Here is a 22,302-nt window from a genome sequence, read left to right on the forward strand (position 1 = left end):
GTATGAGATTGAAGAAGGGCAGCTGATTGTCTCGGAGAAACACAAGGTCCACCGCGCTATTGCTCCGGTTAGCACAGTAAGGGCAAATACTGTGGAGGGTGCCCTGGTACTCCACAGGCTCCGTTTGCGATTAGGTTTTTATAAGACCCCCCTAACCATTCATTCCTAGGCACGGTAAGCGTAAAGCCGCATAACACCATGAATTAGGGGTCACCTGATTAGTGGATTCCTACCACTGGAACAGGCGGTCCGTAGTGCTATTCTTAGCCAGTTGAACTAACCGCTGCCGACACTACACAGCTATCTAGACTGATCGGGAAAAAAAGTTAATATTGGTGATCAACTTCATACGGGCCCGAAAAGCCGGCAAAGTTGGAGCAGGAGTGACTAGCCCGGGTGAAGATCTTTCGCTTCCGATGCGCAAGTGGCCAATTGGTTTTCAAGCCAATTGGGTTTGGGACTGAGGGAGTCGTCGTGTGTATGGCCGACATCATTGAGTGCTCAGTGTTGGCGATTGTATTGGTGACGATTTCTTTATCCTAAATGATATCATTTATACCACGCACATACTTTTGGGAATGCCGCATCCTACATCTTATTAGTTTCCCTCGATCCGTATCCTTAACTATCAAAAGGCACTTTAACTTGGAGCAACGGGAGCAACACACCATGGATGTCCATCTAATAACCGATCCTGATGTTGACTGATTCATAGCACTCACACACTCATATCAGGATATCACAGGGAAGAGGCAGTGCTTTGCAATAATTCAAAAGAGGAATTTAAGCCCTGTGATACGGGTTGGGTGAGGTCATGCAGATAGAGGCTCGGGTCGTGATGGATGCATGAGTGCGGTGTGTTTAGGGCGTGCGCTGTCCTGTGTGTCCAGTTGGGGCCGGATTGGAGTAGGGAGGGGCTCTTCCGTTTCGGTTGTACATGCGGGGTAGCGTTTGTCTTATTTGTGCCGTGTTGTGCGTGCTTTACGACCCGAGCTGCGTGATTACTTGGGAAGTATTGTGCTCTGTTACGTAATCAGCGTAGCCCCAGGAAAGTCCGGTTTTGTGTTACAGGGTTCAAAATTTCATAAAATGAAACAGTTATGTGGGTACTCTCAACGTACATGGAACGTACATTTTGGATTCGGTATGGTAAGGGAACTGATATAAGGATACTACACAATAGAGCAAAACTATTTAGTGAGGATCCGCGCTTTAAGTTTATTCTCGTAGTGTTTAAAATTACAACATTTTAAATATAATGTATCTCAGCACTCATCATAGCTTCTGTTTGCCAGCAGTTGTGCTGGGCAAGACGCTCGCAACGTTGGTCAGAAGGTTATCCTCGATCGCTTTGATGCTGCCACCAGTCGCGCCAAGATTGCCCACCTCAACCACAATATTTGGTACCAAGTACTCCTCTTTCTTGTTCTTATCATCCTCGACTAACTCCGTGACGTCTGGCGCTGCTACGGCGGCAGGCAAGGTATCCTCTGTGTTCTTCTCCTGCGAGAATATCCAATGCTTCTTGTTGAGCAGGAACAGCGCCATCAGGATGGGCAAATGGATCAGGGAATACCGGAACAGCTTCCGTGAGCTTTTGCTGTCTGCTTTCTGGTGGAAATCCCAGGCAAGGTATGCAAAGTAAGCATTCACTGGTAGTGACTCCACAGCGAACCATACGTTTGTCACGTCAAGGGCAGGAGCGAGCAGGGACAGTGCCGTGATGTAGCCAGTATGGCGCAACGAAACCCGTGTGCAAAGTTTTGGATGCGAGTTTGCCATCATTTTGTAACCCGCTTTCAAATATTCTGGACGAATGTTCCACGATAGGGCATTGAAGTGGGGGAATTGCCAACAGTAGAGCAAACCAGCGAGGATCCACGCACCGACGCCGAGGTCTCCGGTGCAAGCAGCCCATCCCATCAGAGGGGGTATGCCGCCAACCAGCGAACCTACCCAGGTGTTAAGGATGCTGTATCGCTTCATCGGGGTGTAGATGCTGGTGTACAGAATCAGGTTGGCAGCTCCCAAAAATGCAGTCAGCTCATTGACACCGAAATACAGCATTCCTACTCCAATCGAACTGGCGCCCAGCGCGAATCCAACTGCGTGAAGGCGGCTGAAAATGAAGAACTCATTAAGCATACTTTTTTTCATAGAGTAAAATTTTATTCAATCGTGACTTGGGCTTGGTGGTCTAGTGGCTACCGCTTCTGATTCGTATGCAGAAGGTCATGGGTTCAATCCCTGGCTCATCCTTTTCATCCTACTTTGTATCTCTCTATCCACTCTCTCTCGCTTTCTCTTCTCTACATATACAACTCATGTATATGCATATGTTCATAGCCATCGCTAGAACCAGAAACGAATTGAAAAAAAAGTCGTTTCCCTCCCTTCCAACTTCCACTCACAGCACAGTGTTATATATATAACGCCTATAAGTTATGCAACCAAAGCGTGCTGTGACGCTTGACCTTATTCACCTTATTCACCACACAATCTATCACGAACACTATAAATAACCCCTATCCATGGATCGCATCATCGACCCAACGGTGACTCCCAGATCTCTCATCCTTTCCGTCTAACAAATACCCCTGTCCGTGCGGGTTGTGGGGACGCAGAGTGCTCTCGGTCTCTAGTAGCAACAACCAGTACACTCTAACATTCCTTTCCCTTCCCAGCTGACTATAAGGACTTGGCCGGCGCCGTTATTGATCAAATATGCATGAGCTGCTAAAATTACACTTTGAGAATAAGTGGAATGTCCCAGCCCTTTATTCAGTTGGATCTCAGTGCAATTGGTACCAGTTCAGATCAATCACGGAGGAGCAACCATTGACATGTATAGTCAGAGTTGATCGTTTTGATCGTTAGAGTAAAATTTTATTCAATTGTAAAATTCGCTTTATACGGGCTTGAAGAGAATAGTTGTTAAACAATTGCCAGTTCATATTTTTTTCAAAAATTTCAATATCATAGAGCCTATCTTGACACTAGATCGACACTGACCGCGACCTGATGATGGTAAAATTCCGTCGAAATCGTCGGAGCCATACAACTTAGAGGGGCTGAATCAACCGGATGTCGCCTTAGGCCACACAGGAATCTCAAAGCACCGTTGCAATCCAAAGACTAATTTGATTTGAACATTATTGAAAAATTTTTAATTAAAGCTCCGGGATTTCACCAGAGCTCTGGTGAAATATCCTGTTGTATCCATAGATTTTTTTAAGTAGGGTGATTTTGGGTATCATCGGCAGGTTTGTTCTCATCTTCATGAGGGATTTTTGTTAGTCAAATTGCCTGAAACTTGGTCATATAGTTCAGCTTGGTAGGGAAAGATTTGAAGTCAACTTTTAAGTTTCAGGTTTTAAAAAACTCCTCATGACGAAGAGAACAAAACGGCCGAAAATACGTAAGTTCCCTTAGATATTTCCATGGAATTCCCGAAAATGTATGACGGGCTTCTCGTCGGTACATTTTTTTGTTTAATTTGATGAACTTTTGTCCGACACCAAATAAAAACGAAAAATGCTCTCTACACCATGACAATCAAACTTACCTCAAATGGCCTTTGACCAGAACCCGGTTCCTAGTGCGAGGCATTTGTGCATCGAACGAAGTCTCTATAACCTGGTTGATGGAATTGGCCGCACCCGAAACGAGCGTCGTTCCCACCGAACAGAGCAGAAACGTGGACAACTCGAACGGTGCTGGTGCCATGGCGTAGCCGGCCATCGTTGTCATTACCACCAAAGCTTCGGGGGGGAAATACGATAGGGTTTACCTGTTAGTAAAAATTGTGAACGTGAAAACATTCTCTACGGGATACTCACACGTCAGCCGGATCTTGGACAGCATAAGGTAGTGGTAAATCAATCGACTGAATCCGGGTAACGAGGTGATAGAAGCGACGACTTCATCTTTTGGCTTGCTCGGGCCTTTCGAGTCCGCCGCCAGGCTGATAGTTTTGGAAATTTCATTGACTAAAGCTTTGGGATCCAATGCAGTGGGCGGTACGATTACCGGAACCGCCAATGGCACAGCATGTGTAGCTTGCTTCCCCAATCCATTCTTATCGTCAGGTAGGGTCTTCGATGCGGTTACCTTCAGCTGATCAACTGGGGCTTTATTGACGTACTGAAATTGCAAGAATTTATATTTAATCGATAATAAAACCACCCATTGTGATTCAACAACGTAAAATAGCACTGGTTGTGTAATCACGTTTCAAAACATTACCAATCGCACGATTTGTAGGTGTCCTTGATGGGCTTGCGGTGAACTGTGATGGGCGGTTAACCGGCGAGCCGATTCGCACCACACCCGGCTAATAGCCGTAAATCTATGCATCACTACTGTGCTGCAGGAACGGTAACATCTTCACGGGGGAAGATCCGAAAAACGCGGATTACAATCCGAAAATTGATTTTTCTTCCGTACCGAGTGGATACCGATGCGGGTGAAGAGTGTTTTGATTCACGAGGAACGAACAACCAAAAAAAAAAAAAAAAAGACAACGGTGTGCGCGCGACGGCCGAGATGACAGCTGATGATTGTTGATAGATCATTATTTACGGCAGGGCTGCTGCGTTTTCTATCGCAAAAAAAAAGAAAATCTGCATTAACATGTCTAAAGGGTCTAACTCGTTTTGTAAACAAACATTGTTTCTGTCGCTGTAGAGCTCATCTCGATCCACCCACGCATCTGGGGGCCGTTATCAGAAAGATCTATCTTCGCTCTTTCTGATAACGGCCCCCAGATGCGTGGGTGGATCGAGATGAGCCCTACAGCGACAGAAACAATGTTTGTTTACAAAACGAGTTAGACCCTTTAGACATGTTAATGCAGAAATCAGGCGTTCGATTTGAATACACGGGGAAACGAAAAAACTCAAAATAAGGTCTTTTTCACTCATCTTGACAGCTAAGTAAAACCAGTCAAATTTGAGTTATTTGCAAAGAACTCAATTTTGAGTTGTTTCACACATTCTTCGTTTTGCGTAAATTTTAACTGTTATGAAACCAGTAGGTTTTGGATTATAAAAACTCAAAAAAAGGTGTTTTGATTTAGGGAATTTTATCGAAAAATTATTGGTTTCTGATGTATTCGCACGTAAGTAAACAAATAATTTGGCATCAAATCACATTTTATTAATTCATAGTCAAATTACATAGGCAAGGTAACGACACAATTTAACACTATTCAATCACGGTTATATTCCTCCGTTGTTACGTTGTTGTCCGGATGCTTCATCCATCGGGTGTTTTGATTGTGGTCCGTCATGAATTTAGTTTTTAATTCGCTATGCTATCGGTCGTCGGATTTATGGTGTATGGCTGAAAGGAAAGAAGTGTTTTACTTAAAATTATTCCACTTCGAACGATTGTCACACGAAATATTACCTGGAAGTGGATTAAAATTTGATAAGCTGCTAGTAGACACTCATATCAGATTCGAAAATTGCAGAGACAATCGGTGTGACGAAACCTGGAACATGACAGGCCTTCCGCACTTGAAAACACAAACGAATCAGCATCCTGTAAAATAAACGACTTTAACTTTCTTTATAAAGCGACCAAAACATCAAAATATACTCTTACCAAATAGTTTTTTATGCACCTGAGCGATAAAAGCACTAACTCCGAAATACAAATGGCGCTCGATTGAATTTTTCATCCAAAATCAAGTACTGCACCAGCACTTGATTTTGGATACTTTCATTATCGGGAATGAAAACAACTTCAAATCCACAAGTATCAAATAACTCAAAAGTAAGTTTTTTCGGATAACCTGAAGATTGAGTTTAAAATAACTAAAGCTAAGAACATAATGTATCCAAACAAGGAGAGTTGTGAGAGAACTTAGTTTTAGGTATTTTTTATCTCAATTTTGAGTTATTTCGTTTCCCCGTGTAGGTCGTATATTTGCTATGATTCATTATGTAGATTTTCATTAGTAATCCTCGAGGGGGACGACACATCTAAATCGTCCAAAAGATGTCGATGTAGATGCATCCACTTTTTTAGATCAGTGTGCAATTATCAGATTTTTCTATCTTCTTTGCACTGCATCCACTTTCAAATCCTGCCGAGCGCTGCTTTGAGATGGTTGAGATGGAAGGAGATGTGAACAAAACCTGTAGTTCCTTTGGAGAATACCAGAGAACCCATTTTCTCTGGAGAATACATTCTCCAGCAATACCAGGAAAATTTCCAGTAGCTCCGAAAAACCCCCAGTGTTTTTTTCTGGAAACTTGTTCAGTGATTCCTTCTGTGGATCCCTCCAGCGAGCAGCCCTCTAGCATTTCATTCTGGCGAATCCTCCAGTCGGAAACTTTCACTTTTAATTTAGAGAAAGCTTAGGTCTTTCCAACAAATATTCGGTAATTCCTTCCTGAAGTTTCCAGCTATTTTTTCCAAAGGATTTTTCAGTAACTGTACAGAACATTCATCATCAATTACCTGAGGCAAATGCTTCCGCAGAATCCGTACAGCCAAAGTCCAAATAAAGTCGTCCATCTCTCATACATTGGTGTGAAATTTCGGGGTTCATGAAGTACTAGATTAAAAAACTATAATACCTCATTTTAATCATACCTTGCTCTCTAAAATCGAGTACTCCGCCAATGTTGCTATGAGCAACAATCTAGTGTTTACACAAATGTAAACACGAAAAATTCAGAATCTGGTGAGTATTGAATGATAATTTTCTACAAACAATTTAACATTTATTTTATTTTAGGAAACATAAAGAATTATTAGAGAATTGGTTCATCTTGGTCAAATGATGATCCTCTGGGTCCTTTTCGATTAAATAACTATCACCAAAGAGAATCGAAAGGCTGCACCAACTGTAGTTTTCATTACTATATACTTTCTGCTGGCCCGGTTCCGTACTCGATTCAACGTCGCTGCTCCATGGTCGAAGAAGTTACAATGGTCAATCCCGCTAACATAACGCTATCGAGAACATTCTTTATCAGCCTTTTCTTTGCAGCTACGTTAACGAGTCCTCGTCGTCGTCGATTATGAAAGATTTTAGCAGGACGTCATCTCGCACTCTCATCCGAAATTCCGTCATCCGAGACGTACCTTCAGATCGAGATCGCTCGCTGCTAATCCAGTGAGAATCGCCCTGCCACCCTGTCACTATGTTGACCCCCCTGACGACGTCATCGCCCGATCTCTACCGTCACCAACCCCTTAATCTCCATCATCACCGTTCCTGTTTGATCCCAGCATTTCCGGCTGACCAAACACTACACAAACACACTCCAGATATTTAAATCAATAAATTTGTGAGAAAAATTAACCACGTGCGTTTGTATTCGTGATTCGATGCCGAAAACCTTATTTAGAGCCGACCTCGAGAGACGACCCTCTCAAGTTCGAGCTAGTCCTCCTATAAAGAGCACCAGGGAGCTCAGATTAGAGTATGAACTCTTTTTAGAGAGTAATAGACGGTGCCGACAATACACGAATTTGACATGTTCATGTTGGATTCAGTGTTGAACTGTTGAACTAGGTTCGTTGCCATAGGATACTAAAGCACAAGTTTATTAAAAATGAGGTATTCAGTCAAATGTCAAATTTGGGTACCGGGGACTAAATGTAGTACTAGAGTTGGTACCCAATCTGAGCCCGAGTGCTACGACTTAATTTGGACTTTGGTACAGCACCATCCTGCATTCCTGCAGCAATTTCGGACGGGGGATTATCCATCAATTTATTACAGGAAATAAATACTAATGCGATTCCTTCCGATCAATCCAACAACCTTTGCTCTGCTCCCAACAATCCATCATCATTCTTTCGTGTAAATCCGTCAGCTACTATCTCCCGGAAAAACCTCTGGCCATTCCTTATGGAAAAACTTTCAGCAGTCCTTTCCGGTCAATGCTCCATCAATCCCCTTGGGAAATTCTCCAATAGTATCCAACTATTACCTACGGATTGCAACCATTCCAAAAAGTCCTCCAGCAAATTCTTCCGATGAAACTCACAGCCGTTTGCCAGAAAAATCAACATCAATAATTTCCGGGAAACCCTCCGCAATTCTGCATCAATTCCAGAAAATTCACCGGCTATTATCTCTGGGTAACCCACCAGCGATTCCGTTCAGACAATCATGATCCGGAGAATGTCTTGTATGAATATCCGGAAGAATTCACCAAAATATCCTGAAGAAACGTATCACTTCACCTGGTGTATAGCGAAAAGCATCTAAGGAGCATAAACAACTTAGACTCAATTTTGGTGATCCCATGCGTCTCGCTCCCCCATCGTAAAGTTTATCCGGTTCATACAAGGTTTTCAAAACCGTAACTATCTAGGATCATACCCTCTTTCTTCCCTAAGAGTTGATGAACGGGTTCTAATGTCAAGGTTTGTGAAGTGGAACATTTCATTCAAAAATAAATATATTTGGTACTGATTTTGTACAATGATGACCGTTATTTCCATTATTGATTGTGCCGATACAGTAACTAAAATTTTAAAGCAACATTTGTTGCGTTCGATTTGAAATGATTGAATTTGCTGCATAGAATTCAAAGCAAACTTACGACCTATTCAAATCGAACGGCTGATTAAGATCAATTGCAAAAATGCTTCATGTTTCTGATTCAAAATATATAATTTGTTACAAAGAAACAACATCTAATTCAGCTCGGGCGATTGATCATCATCAATTCCAAAGGATCCGGAATATGTGTTCAGCGTAGCTTCATTCGTTTCTCACCGTACACTGCGTGACACAACAGTTCTTATTAAACTTTCTTGGCCATCTTCCGGATGATCACCGTGTGTGTTCCATTGTCTGATGAATCCCCGCGGCAATCTAGGCGTGCACGAACAAGTTTACGCTGAATTATTTGCGGGCTGTTGCAGTCTCGGTTACAGTAGCATCCTTAAAATAGTACTTGATCCAATTCCAATCGTTTACTATTGTGGTGTTGGCCGATCTCGGATGCCTCGCCGGTGCGGCAGCAGGTACTTGTTATAGGCGGTGGCACTGGTTTATGAACGGGCTGGATTGGATAGTCTGTCAAGTTGTTAGAAAGGATTGTGGCCAGCGTCATGAAGCATCAGATTGATGTGGTAATCCATGCCGGTGGCCGTGGGATGGACAGTGCTGATGGCTTATAATGCATGGCATGGCAGCTGCTGCCAGGAACAGCACTAGTACGGTGAACGTGGTGTTATTCCAAGATTGCGTCATATGACGGAAGCCTTTGGTTCATCATCGGTGGACCGACTATTCCTGGCATCACATTACATGTCACAGATTCTCGTACTCTCTACTGAGAATTGAAAGGTGTGCGAACGATGTGTCTAAAATTATGTAAACAAAATAGTCATCAGCTCGGTCATCAGTTTGTCACTATGTACTAACACTCAAATTCTGACATACCTCTTTCGCCGAATTCCACCTGAGTCCAATAGGTCAATTTTTCTACGGAGGCTCCTTCCGGCTTTGTTCTCGGTCGCTTCTTGATGCCTCTGTTGATGAAGTCGTCTGTTGTTGTTGGTCCAATATCCCTACTCAATTCGGAACCGCTACTGGTGACCATAGGGGTTGAAATTGGCAATCTCTGTTTGATTGTTGGGGGGCGTCACCTCGCGCTTCTGACACGGCCACGGGGTTGCTCCGGTTGCTTCTCTTCCGGATGCGATTGGTGGTCCTGCTGCCTCCCGACGACAAATTTTAGTTGCGCGATTCACGGCACGATAATAGTATCGATCTGTTTGACGTTTATAAACAAAATCGTTTGTCTTGTTTACGTCGATCGCATAAGATGTAGAAAGATGTGAACAGTTTGAAAAAAGATTTGAGATGGATTTTGGATGGAAGAAGATTTATCAAGATGCAAACAGATAACACACAGTGCAATAGATGTGTAAGATTTTTGGCAAAAATATGATAATCTGGATGTGTCGCCCCCCTCGGTAATCCTATCCAATTATCCGCGAGCGGTAATGGCGGCGGCGGTCATAACCAACCGATTCGAATTTTGACGTTTCTTGGGGATCGCAATCGGTTGGCGCCACCGAACGGTGGGTGAAGAGGTGAGGAGGAGAATGAAACTGTTTTGACTTTCCCCCAAGAAACGTCAAAATCCGAACCGGTTGGATATGCCCGCCGCCGCCATTACCGCTCGCGGATAAGTGGATTGTGTATTCATAGTTCAAGGTTGGATTATCCCGACTGTTTGTGAAACTGTTCAGAACAGTCGTCGAATATCGAGGGAATAGGGTCCTAAAATGAAAAATATTTTCTCGCTTTTGGTGCATAACACGAAAGAGCATGGTTTTCTGATCTCAATGGTATTTTTTTCGAACTTAAACAATAACAGAATAGTTAATAAACTCGAAAATAAAATAATGATGAGCAGGTCTTGTTTGACATTCGTGGTCAACCTTGACGTAACGAAAGTGAAACGGCGGGTTGCAAAAGACACCACATTGGCTCACTTTTGACAACAAATGTTCCTGTTTGACATACACGGTAAACAAAATTTACCCAAAATTGAGTGCTAAACAAGGAGTGTTGCAAAAATTATTAAAATTTTTGAAAATATATTTTATGGGCTTTACCTAATAGGAATACTTAAAAAATGAGTTAACATGTCGTTTTTATCAATGCTTGATCGAATTATACAGAAATTGAGATAGGCTTTTAGAAGCCTATTCTCGATGTATTCTACAAAAACCAATTAATCAGCAAATTTGTTCAAGCACATCATTATTTCAAATGTATATGTCTTCAGAATAACAAACATTAGCAATGGATCACTAAAATAACTAAAACGGCCGCTATGGAAAGAACAGATAGCGCCACCGTGGCCTTGTATGTTTGACATAACTCCACTGCTTTCACAATGTTAATGTCCATATACGGTGGCACCTCTGTTTACATGCGGTGAACGCTGGAAAAGTTGGCTTCATTGATCCATTATCCTGGAAATAATATAAATTGCACTTATTAAACCTCACTTTAAGGACAAGGTATTTGGAGTACATAGCTCAAAATTTCTAGAGCACCGTTTTTTAGAACCGTCGAATGGATTTGAATGAAAATGCATCACGCTAATTGTTCAGTGGTTGTCAATAGCGTGATGCATTTTCATCCGAATCCGTTCAACGGTTCTAAAAAACGGTGCTCTAGAAATTTTGAGCAATGTACTCCAAATACCTTGTCCTTAAAACATTTTAAACACTTATTTATTGCGAAAAAAATATATTTTTATAAATAAAAATGCAGTGGCATACGTGGGACCGCGCATAACTTGCTAACGGAAGGTCCGATTTTGATCGTCTTAGTTTTGTTCTGTTAGTTTTCACCCAAGGAAGGTTTATGAGGCAAAAAACATGTAAAAATGAAAGTTTTTGAAAACCGATCTTCCATACGCTTTGATACCGGGGGCTTGGTCTTGGATAGAAACTTGAAACGTCAAAAAAAAAAACGCAGTAGGCAGAACAAAGTTTGTCGGGTACAGCTAGTATTTTCATAAATTTTTTGAGTGATGAACATTGCATCTGATCACCCCCGACTTCCGCGCCAAAAAGCTGGCGGCTTGGCTGCCGGCAACACCTGATCAGGGCGACCGGTTAGCTGTCCTTGTTACACCAATCGAATGTTTTTGAAAACGCGTTTGCGCGCAAAATCTTTCTCGCTCATTTCTGCTGTCAAATCCGTCACCGACCGTTTGAAACGGCGACTGTTTCGAACGGTCGTGAACAGTTTGGAACTAAACGGTCAATACATTATAGATATGTGCGGAGGCGGCCAATGTGAGCCAATCGAGCAGAGAGAACTGTCAAAGTGTGAGCCAAATGAACATGTTTATCGTTTGAAGGAAGGCGTTGTTTGAACGGCATTGCAATCGCCAATAAACATATTACAATTACAATTTGATGGTATATGTCTCGGTATATGTAAATTTAGTAAGAAGACAATATTTAAATAAATTTTCTTTCAAAAGCTTATGCTCATGAAGAAACTTTTGTAGCTGCTCTTCTCGGAAAAACTTTCATTGCTGCTGCTTGATTCACTTCTACCGATTTGATTCGCGCTATTCTTTGCAAAGCATTTCAGATTTCTTCGATGGCCCTGTTATCTTTTTCAAAATGTGGGAAAAAAAAGTTCAAATCTTGAGCTCGATTTGAATAGGTCGTATGTGCTTTTGTCGATTAAAAATTCGATCAGTTGGATTCGCTTATTGTAGCGAAAACCGTTGAAATTGAACAAAGTTGATACATACAGCAGAATCCTCACAAAATAAGCTTTCCGTTCCATCATTAAAAGTCTCAAAAATATCTTCCATATTGCTACAATAACTAAAATAAACTGATCGAATTTTATATCGACAAAAGCACATACGACCTATTCAAATCGAGCTCCAGAAATATAATTAGCAAACGTAAACAAAACAACTTGCACCACAACAAAGTCACGCAAAAATTTGAACATCTAGCGTTGTGGCAAGTTTTGGAAGCTGATGTAAACAAAACAAACAGCGTTGCCGAATCGACATATGCAGGGCCGGATCTAAGGGGGGCGGGTGCCAGGGCCTCGGGCCCCCACATTTTAGGGGCCCCCACAAAACCCTTCCCAGGTAACCATTAAGTACTGTTATAAGCATTATACATATAGGACATTGAGTAGCTTTTCAGTGCCAACAAGCTTTGTAAAAGATGTCTTAATGCTTATAGGCCCTGTTGGCACTGCCAGCGCGTACCTTTAATATGTACACCGTGGACCACAAACACCATCAGCGTTCATTGCGATGGCATGTAGCGCTCACTGACTGTCAACCAGTGAGTAGGAGGAAAAAATCGTCGATAAACAAAGTAGACAAACGTGTAGCTTATTGCTAAATTAAGTGATATTTCCTACATCTAAACTATCTCCTAGGTAAATACTTAAATCTAGAGTGAATTACTTGTATCATGCGCATTTATAATAATGAATTAGTGCTTGCAACTAGGTTTGTAATTGAAATACCTACAGGTATAACCTACAACTGCCGTGAACCTTGAATTAGAATTGTGCATAATCACGGTAAGAAAACTATTAATTGAATTTCTACTAAATTACATAAAACGTATGAATTCTAGCGACTAAACTACAACCGAAGGTAGACAATCCGACAACCGACTATCTAAGGCACTAAACGTAAGTTAACGATACGAAAAACACAAGAATTGACATGACTATAGCTATGTACAAAACAAACATGCAACACAACACAACTTATGCTAATTTACTATACAACATGCTAAAACATCCAATTTCATGTACATTTGTTATCGTTAAACAGGAAAATTACAATCAATCGTTAAACTACACTCTGTTGACGTGTTTTAATACGGGGATTGTAATTGCGGAATTGACCCTTAAAGTACCGTTGGTCAGTAACCAACAGGCCCTGTCAACCGTAAGCACAAAAATAAGCCGTATGTGGGTATATAACTTTTAGTGCTTGCTGGCCCTGTGTCTTTAGGCCGAATAAGATGGTTGTCAGTGCTGTTGCTCGGCTTGAGGTGTATGACATTCGTGTCAATCAAAATTGAATTCAACCAAAACAATACTGAGACCAATGAAAGTGAATGGAGTTCAGTGGAAAGATTCGCGAGAATAAATAAATTTGATCAGCGAGCAACAGCACATTTAATCGACATTTAAACACGCAGGCAGCCGTTTCCATAAGGATTATGTTTTAAACTGGAATCGTGATCAATCTCCTACATCTATCTGACAAATTCCACATCAATTACCCCTTATTTTCTTGCCTTATCTTTATGCTACCGATTTGCACTTCCCTATATCAAACCCCACTAGAACTAGAAAATTATCATATTCGTCATCCGGGATGGTCTCTGGACTAAGTGACGATCGCAACCTCTTAAATACCAACAGCTTCTTACTCGTGTGAGATCGTTCCCTCGACCGCTTCTACTAAATGGAATCAAATTTTACCAACTTTTATCTACTTCAAATATGGTTCTAAGAAAGCGAACTCCATGGTGCAGATGGGAAGTTTGACGATGACGACGAGTGCCGACTCAAGAGGAATCTCGAGGACTACGACTGAAACCTGAAGCGAGCAGCAAAAAAGTTCGATAGAAACACAAGACGCAAGAAAAGGCAAAAGATAAACAAGTTATATTTTTTTTTCTTTTTCCAATTTTTGACAGCTCTTTTTCCAGAGACTCGGTACTTGCTCAGTACGAATGGTTTCAGCAGGCCGTATATCAGCCGAATAATTCGCCAAAATGGCTTTTGAGCAGCTCTATTAGAGGATATAGAACTTATTAGCTCTGTTAACCATGTTATATATTCGACTATAGAGCCGAATTAATGCCACTTTTACGGCTTAATGGTTACTTGGGTTGTTTGGTTGCTAACATCAACTTTATTTTTTATATTGCTCAACTACTATTCGAAAATAAAGAAAAAAAATGCTTATCTCTCTGAAGGGCCCCCAGTTCAGCTGGGGCCCCGGGCCCCCACAATCCTTAATCCAGGCCTGGACATATTATGTAACTTCCGCTCATCTCTATGTAGAGGATTTCTAGCCAAGTCCCAATGGGGACGTGGATCCAAAAAAAAAGAAGAAGAACAATAAATTAAAATCAATCAATCTAATCATAGGGCACTGCATGAAATTCTCTCCTTCTCTTACACTCCTACAGAAATTGTGTAAACAACAAGGCCAAGAAACGTCAAAATCCCATTCAAAATCAAAACAGCGCAGTGCCCTATATCCACTACAGTATCAATATCAATGTTGTCGCTTCGTAAAATGGCTCATTGAATGCAAAGTTTGGGCTGAGCAGAGATAAAGTGTCTCGAATATTGTGGATTTATCGGCTACTTGTATTCCACCGATTAGTAGCCGTTCTAAAGTAGCCATTTTCCTAGTAAAGTCAACTTAAAGCGAATCCTTTCCATTTTAGCATGATTTACACGAAGACTCACTTTATTCGATTCGAGATTCGTGACATCGATATTTACGACTTCGACTTGTGTAACGTCGCCCCATTTATTGCGATTTTTTTACTGATTAGACTTCAGTGCAATAAATTTCGTCCTTCTCCGATTTCGCTATCGATTTCGCTGTCGCTCTTTGTTGCCACCCTTTAGCAATTCGCTCGATTTTATGACAGGTTTCGCCCGCCGACGCAATGTTTACCATTGGTTCTCATTGTTCTCGGACTACCAGCTGGTCATGTTTACACAACAAAATCAGCTGGTATTCCGATGTTTACGTTCATCCTGATTGTTCTCTTGCTACCAGCTGCTTATGTTGTCATAACAAAATCAGCTGCTTTCGCCTGGATCAGGGTCGGAAGGCGAAAAGCTGTTGAAAATGACTGATGAGCACGATTTTTGGGCGAGTTCAATTTCGTCATGAAAGTCTGATCATTCGTAAAAAATACAATACAGAATGAGCACAAAATATGATGTATAGTTTCACCTTAACCTGCTCGAATCATTACTTTTTGAAGCTCATCGCGGCGACAAGCCAAGTCAAAAACCGCTGCAACCCTGCAGTACAAATCGATCATGTTTTGTTCAGAGAAAATAGGTAGAGAAGCGAAGAGTGTGAAGCCAAAAAAACCTTATCGAACCGTCAAACTGGTATCCTATCGAACAAAATCAACAAACCTTGACGATTGCCGCATAATTCATGATAAGTATTGCGATCATTCGAAACATTTTCTTACCAATATTTTTAAATATCAAGGATATTACTGTAAATAACATTGATTCCTTAAATTGACGAAAATTGATCCTTTTTGGTATACATTTTAGATGATTTCTTGTTAATAAATCAACAGCATAAATCATTTTCTAATGCAGTACACGAGAAAGACACTACCCTCGATAGGTGGATTAATCTGTTTTTCGGTAGTTGCCAACATCCGAGTTACGAAATCAAAACAGAAAAAGTGTTGCCGTTCAGACCTAGGATAGGATGTGACACCTGCAACTTCTCTGTCTAATTTCACAGCTTGCTGTCTTGTTTTTCCGCGTTGCTAAGATTATTGGTCCCCAAATTGGTCTCTTTTGGGCTGACTAGTTGTCGTATCCTATCCTAGGTTCAGACGGCTGTTCACTCTTCGCTTCTCTACCTATTTTCTCTGATGACAGTCAGTTCAGACGGTCCAGCTCCAGCAGAAAAGGGAGACTTTCGAATTTATCGCGGTGCAGCGCAGTTTAGTTTTGTTTAAGCGGAAAAAATTGATTTTGAAACATAAATATTTCGCTCATTAAAAAAAATGAACTTTGTGCAGGAAAACAACCACGTTCTGTACATATGGAATGGGACAATCAGTGGGGATATAGAACAGGAAGTGAACCAACTGAAAGCCATTCCAAACGTGCAGGTGAACGTAGAGAATGCTGATCGTGTTCTACTTGGTGAGAACTTCGTCCTACAAAAAATAATAATATTAGTCGGTAATATTCTTAATATTGATTTCAGCTGGTTACGGACAATCGCAGTTTGATGTGGTGCTGGCGAACGTTCCATCGGAAAACGCCGAAATGGCATCTAGTTTGCTCAAGTTGGTGAAACCGAAGGGCAAGGTAGTGTTCAAGGATGACTCAGCGAATGCCGATGCGACCCGTTCGAACTTGCTGATGTCTGGCTTTATCAACATCACATCACTGGAGGGCAATGGTATGTACGCTACTGTTATCTGTTATCTAGTCACGTAGCTTTGATTGTGGAAGAGTATTGCTATATGGATGCGTTTCACCCTTCCGCAGTTTTTGTCGGAGAAAAACCGAACTACGAAATTGGATCGGCGGCCAAGCTGTCCTTGGGAGGAGGCAACAAAGCGAAGGTGGCCGCCGTTTGGAAACTGGATGTCGATGACGATGAAGACGAACGCATAGACGCGGATGAGTTGCTGGACGAGGAAGACAAGATCAAACCATCGGCCGAGTCACTGAGAGGTTCAATAAGCGGCTCTACCTACTTGCGCAGCAATTTTTATGCATGAATGATTTCTTTTTCTCTTTAGTATGCGGAACAACCGGCAAACGCAAGGCCTGCAAGGACTGCTCATGCGGTCTGGCCGAGGAACTTGAGGCGGAAACGAAAGGATCTGCTGTGGCAAACAAAGAAGCGAAGTCATCATGTGGAAGCGTAAGTATTTACTGTGTGATAGATTTCTGCTGACGTAACATGTTTGTTGGGAATGTTTCTTACAGTGCTACCTGGGAGATGCATTCCGTTGTGCCACCTGTCCGTATCTTGGGATGCCTGCTTTCAAGCCGGGCGAAAAGATTCAACTGTCGGACACTCAGATGCGCGCCGATATTTGAGGTAAACAATATTTCCAAGTGTATGCGATAACTGAATTTGGAGAATGAACGAGAATAATATTTGATTTTGATGCAGTATGGTAATTATACCAGAAAAGCAAAAATAAAATAACTGCGATGACGTCCTTTCTTATTATTTTCCATTTTAGCTCTTGTAGGTATAATGCTTTTCAAAAAGATTAATTATTGTATTCTTGATAATTAAACCCATGGGTATTTCTCGCTGAAACCAGGCCACCGTTGACATACATAACAGGGTGCCTATTCAATTATAAAAATGAAATTCCCTGATATTTCCAGGATTTTTCCAGGTTTTTGAAATTAATTCCAGGTTTAACAAATCGACTAAACTCAACATGTTTTCAGATTTCTAGAAATTCGTGGAAACGCAACTTTTTGGGAAATTTCTAGTTCCAACTATAATGACATTTAAGGAGAACATTCCACCAGCATTTAGGACAGAAGCACGAGATGATAGAATTTCTGATGGAATTCTTAATACAATCTTGGCGATACTTTAGGGGAATTTTTGTTTAAAATTTTGTTCATTAATTTATGAAGGAATTTTGCAAAGAAAACAACAAGAAGTTACACTATATTTTTGTATAAGGTAAGCTTGGCAGTTCCAGCAAAAAAATCTTTCGAGAGTTTCTTGGGCAAACTTTCTTAAATATTATCGGACATTTTAAAAATTGCAGCTAACGCTTTTAAACAAATCCTCAAAGAAACACTTCACGGATATCTTCAGTTATTGCGCACGTTATTGATTTCGCAAAAGAATCGCTCAAGTATGTATTTTTCAGGAATTTCGCTACATTCTTCTCTCTAGCGATTCCTCCTTTTATAGAAATTGCTAGCAACAATGATAGATATGTTTATTGGACTTCAGTCAGAAAATCCTTTAGAGTTTCAAAAGAATTGACTTCAAATCTGGAGCTCGATTTGAATAGGTCGTATGTGCTTTTGACGATATAAAATTCGATCAGTTTATTTTAGTTATTGTAGCAATATGGAAGATATTTTTGAGACTTTTAATGATGGAACGGAAAGCTTATTTTGTGAGGATTCTGCTGTATGTATCAACTTTGTTCAATTTCAACGGTTTTCGCTACAATAAGCGAATCCAACTGATCGAATTTTTAATCGACAAAAGCACATACGACCTATTCAAATCGAGCTCAAGAAATGATACTGCCAGTTACAATTTAAAAAATATCCACATAAATGCAACTAGAGGAATTTCTTAATTCCTTCAGAATATTTTAATTCTTTTCTCCACAACAAATTTGAACGATTACTTTACTTCAAAACATCGTTTTACCAAAAGTATACGAACACACATTGTTAGAGATGGGCTACATTCAAAATTAATAGAAAAAAAATTGTAATTCAATAGTTTTGGTTGTCAATAGTTTCACTCTCTAAACAAGTAATTGACAATTGAGATATACTAATGAGTTGGTAATCATGTTCCAAAACTATTGCATTATGTCCATCGAATATAGTTTCTCTCGAGTTCGTTAAAATATGTGGAGCTCAGAAGCAACTATGGGAAAGAGAGAGATGAACATTCTTTTAAACATTTTTAAGAATTATTTATGAGTTGTTCTAAAAACGTTTCAGAAATGGTTAGAAAAATATCTAAAAATTCTTCCAGAAGTCATCTAGTTAACATTAACAATAGTTAGTTAACAATTAACATCGAACCCGCCAGAAGTTCCAATTGTTCAATAATATTCTGCAGGAGTTTCAGGAACTACGCTCTAAATGTATCTTTAAGTTCCTTCAGGTATTTTCCAACAGCTACAGGCTATTGCGAATTTGTTAGGCAAACCTCAATAAAATCTGCAAGACAGTTCATTCACATGGAAATAAATAAAAATAGCTTAATCAACTTAAGCCACTAAGCCAATATTTAACACTGCAATAGATTGAAAGATTTGAGAATTCAAAATTCTAACAATAAAAGCATGTCGACTCAGTTTTCCGAAATAGGTAAAACATAAAATAGGAGAGTGCTGTGAAAAAAGTACTGATAAATAATATTTAACGTGCGGGTGGTTAATAGCAGCGCAGCCGAAATTTTCATTCGCTTTGAGGCATTTCTATCTGAAAATTTGTATTAAAATGATAAACACAGAAATTCCCTGATGATCACCAGAATTCCCTGAGAATTCCAGGATTTTTCCAAGTCGAGTAAAATTCCCTGATAATTCCAGGTTTTTCCAGGTAGTAGACACCCTGCATAAAGCCTGGAATTTCCAACTTTGCTAGCTTTTTCGCTGGAATATTTATTTTTTGTACCGTCTTCAGCTAAACTCAAAAGACTGATTTATTCTTGGGTTTAATACTTAACTATATACTATTTCTAATAATATTCTTAAAATGAGTTCTTCTTATTATACTTCAGTCGAAACATTTCACATCGTTCAGTGCATTTGGCCGTAAACTGTATGATTTCGAGCTGTCGTGAAAGAAGTTCGCTGGCGTGTTTGGCGTGCCGGTGCAAAGTAACGCGCTTGCTGAACAGATTGTGGGCAGTTAATCCTGTTGCTAAGCACATCGTACGCAAACAGGTATGTTTTGTAAAAGCGAAGACGGCTAATAACAAGACAGAGTTATAAGTCGTCTTCGGTAAAAGCAAGCGGTGCTTGCGCAATGGCTCCAGTTCAGTCTTATAAGTTGACATCGATTGTTGTATCGGTGGCTGCATCTCTATACGTTCGATTTGGGTTTCCATGTACGGAGTTCAGATTTGAACCGCATAATCCAAAAATACTTGAGACAAGCGAACAGTAAACACTTTTCAAAGCGTACGGATCAAGGGGCTGTCGTATGAACCCAAGTACAGCAAAAGATTTAGCGGTTGTCGAGCTTACGTGGTCGTTAAAGCTTAACTTGCATTCCATAATTCCTCCTGCGTCCTCGAAGAAGTGCACTCGGTCCTACAATTTGCTCTGTAATCAAAAACCAACAGCGTTTGCGACTTGCTGAAACTAATTACCTTACATTTGATATCGTGTTCAGCTTCTTTTTGTTTGAGGCACACCAAGCAGCGTTGATATCTTGTTGCAAGACTGCACAATCCACCAGCGAGCTTATGATCCGGTATATCTTAAGATCGTAGGCGTACATAAGGTGATGCGAATTTATGCAGTGGCTCGACAGATTATTAACAAAAATTCGCTTCAAGTCGGCGAAGAAGGTTCCTATTGTCGGGGGCATGCAACTCTAAACTTTTAATAGTAATCGATAATAATAGGAAATACTAGGAATAGTAAGTTAAGGCAGTTAAGGCTATGGATCGCCAATCCGGAGGCGGCGGGTTCGATTCCCGTTCCGGTCGGGAAAATTTTCTCGACTCCCTGGGCATAGTGTATCATTGTGCTTGCCTCACAATATACTAATTCATGCAATGGCTGGCAAAGAAAGCCCTCCAATTAATAACTGTGGAAGTGATCAAAAGAACACTAAGTTGGAGAGAGGCAGGCCAAGTCCCAGTGGGGACGTAGAGCCATAAAGAAGAAGAAGACATGTAACTTCTAGTCGGCAAACACTACAAGACTGCTGAAGATCTATCATCAAACAGTTTCGATTTTGGGTTAGTAATAATCGATTATTGACGAGTTGAAAACAGCCTATGATCGCCTAACTGTCCCATATGAATAGGAATCTCAAAAAATATGGGATTGATATGCGATCATAAGCTGAAAAGTACGCAACTAGTAGTTTACGCAACAAGGTGCAGAATGACGATTTTTACAGCACGAGTCGTACATTTATCCAACGAGGCTTGCCGAGTTGGATAATTACGACGAGTGCTGTAAAAATCGAGTTCTGCACCGAGTTGCGTACAACGTTTTTTGCATTTCATAAATTATTCTTGAGGATAGTTTTCAACAAAACTTTTTCATCAAACTGCACACTGATGTTCATAGCCAATGTTTAAGAAAATCTGATCATAATAGGTTATACTGTGCAGTTGTCACAATGTTTCAAAACTGCGTCCAGAAAGCATCAAGAAGTTGACCAAAACTGAAAACAGTGCTGTAATGGTTCATTACGCAACGCAAATCAGTGCTGTAATGAATCATTACAGCACTGTTAATTAGGTGTGGGAAAGAAGGCCTTTACCTGTCAGATTTGCGTGAGGTAAAACAGCCTATTACGATGAGAAATTGCAAAAAAAATTTTTTGCAATTTCTCATCGTAATAGGCTGTTTTACCTCACGCAAATCTGACAGGAAAAGGCCTTCTTTCCCACACCAAATTAACAGTGCTGTAATGGTTCATTATAGCACTGATTTGCGTTGCGTAATGAACCATTACAGCACTGTTTTCAGTTTTGATCAACTTCTTGGTGATTTCTGGACGCAGCTCTGAAAAAATGTGACAAATGCACAGTATAACCTGTTATGATCAGACTTTCTTAAACATGGCTATGAACATCAGTGTACAGTTTGATGAAAATTTTTGTTAAAAACTATCCTCAAGCGGTAATTTATGAAATTGCAAAAAACGTTGTACGCAACTCGGTGCAGAACTCGATTTTTCCAGCACTCGTCGTAATTATCCAACTCGGCAAGCCTCGTTGGATAAATGTACGACTCGTGCTGTAAAAATCTTCATTCTGCACCTTGTTGCGTAAACTACTATTTCGGAATCATGTTATTATTTGTTACTAGATGGGATAAAGCGTAATCGCCGCGCCTTCTTTGTTGCTTGTTTTGTACTTTTTACAATTATATTCTCTGGACTGCACTGAACAACATTTTATTTTGCAGTAGGTTGTAACTGCTTCATTAACTCCGGCATTGCAAAATAATGCCTCCTATAGTCTACCAAGCGGTTGAAGTCAAAATCATAATCATCCGAAACAGCACGAGGATTCACCATTTCACAGGAATTGGGTAGACGAAGAACGAGTGCTTTATGGTGTTGGTCTAGGCAGATGT

At 40.6% G+C, this 22,302-nt stretch overlaps 2 protein-coding genes and 2 long non-coding RNA genes across 4 annotated transcripts; 2 read left to right on the top strand and 2 right to left on the bottom strand.

The window, feature by feature from the left end:
• Positions 1–1,193: 1,193 nt before the first annotated feature.
• LOC109432862 (protoheme IX farnesyltransferase, mitochondrial) lies at positions 1,194–4,528 on the bottom strand. The gene is made up of 4 exons (XM_019709208.3): positions 4,246–4,528; positions 3,840–4,143; positions 3,566–3,761; positions 1,194–2,119 (listed from the first exon to the last, which is right to left on the bottom strand). The coding sequence occupies exons 1-4, from the start codon at positions 4,354–4,356 to the stop codon at positions 1,276–1,278; spliced, it is 1,455 nt and encodes a 484-aa protein (XP_019564753.3). The 5' UTR covers positions 4,357–4,528; the 3' UTR covers positions 1,194–1,275.
• Positions 4,529–5,135: 607 nt separating this feature from the next.
• LOC109400175 (uncharacterized) lies at positions 5,136–5,916 on the bottom strand. Its single transcript, XR_009996971.1, has 2 exons — positions 5,410–5,916; positions 5,136–5,343 (listed from the first exon to the last, which is right to left on the bottom strand). It is a non-coding gene; the product is annotated as an uncharacterized LOC109400175 (long non-coding RNA).
• Positions 5,917–6,540: 624 nt separating this feature from the next.
• Positions 6,541–7,318, top strand: LOC134287041 (uncharacterized). Its single transcript, XR_009996972.1, has 3 exons — positions 6,541–6,694; positions 6,749–6,945; positions 7,004–7,318. It is a non-coding gene; the product is annotated as an uncharacterized LOC134287041 (long non-coding RNA).
• Positions 7,319–16,188: 8,870 nt separating this feature from the next.
• LOC109401408 (anamorsin homolog) lies at positions 16,189–17,426 on the top strand. Its single transcript, XM_019673960.3, has 5 exons — positions 16,189–16,435; positions 16,500–16,697; positions 16,787–16,975; positions 17,044–17,168; positions 17,234–17,426. The coding sequence occupies exons 1-5, from the start codon at positions 16,294–16,296 to the stop codon at positions 17,345–17,347; spliced, it is 768 nt and encodes a 255-aa protein (XP_019529505.2). The 5' UTR covers positions 16,189–16,293; the 3' UTR covers positions 17,348–17,426.
• Positions 17,427–22,302: the final 4,876 nt, after the last annotated feature.

This window comes from Aedes albopictus, chromosome 2 (assembly GCF_035046485.1).
Source record: "Aedes albopictus strain Foshan chromosome 2, AalbF5, whole genome shotgun sequence".
Classification (NCBI taxonomy): Eukaryota; Metazoa; Arthropoda; class Insecta; order Diptera; family Culicidae; genus Aedes; species Aedes albopictus.

Bases quoted from the DNA above. Each gene is read 5' to 3' on its own strand.
- LOC109432862 (XM_019709208.3), bottom strand. From the start codon at position 4,356: ATGCATAGATTTACGGCTATTAGCCGGGTGTGGTGCGAATCGGCTCGC. The intron at 4,144-4,245 runs GTAATGTTTTGA...TTGCAATTTCAG, and splicing joins ACCTACAAATCGTGCGATTG to TACGTCAATAAAGCCCCAGT. The intron at 3,762-3,839 runs GTGAGTATCCCG...TCCCCCCCGAAG, and splicing joins GTCCAAGATCCGGCTGACGT to CTTTGGTGGTAATGACAACG.
- LOC109401408 (XM_019673960.3), top strand. From the start codon at position 16,294: ATGAACTTTGTGCAGGAAAACAACCACGTTCTGTACATATGGAATGGG. The intron at 16,436-16,499 runs GTGAGAACTTCG...TATTGATTTCAG, and splicing joins TGCTGATCGTGTTCTACTTG to CTGGTTACGGACAATCGCAG. The intron at 16,976-17,043 runs GTTCAATAAGCG...TTTTCTCTTTAG, and splicing joins ATCGGCCGAGTCACTGAGAG to TATGCGGAACAACCGGCAAA.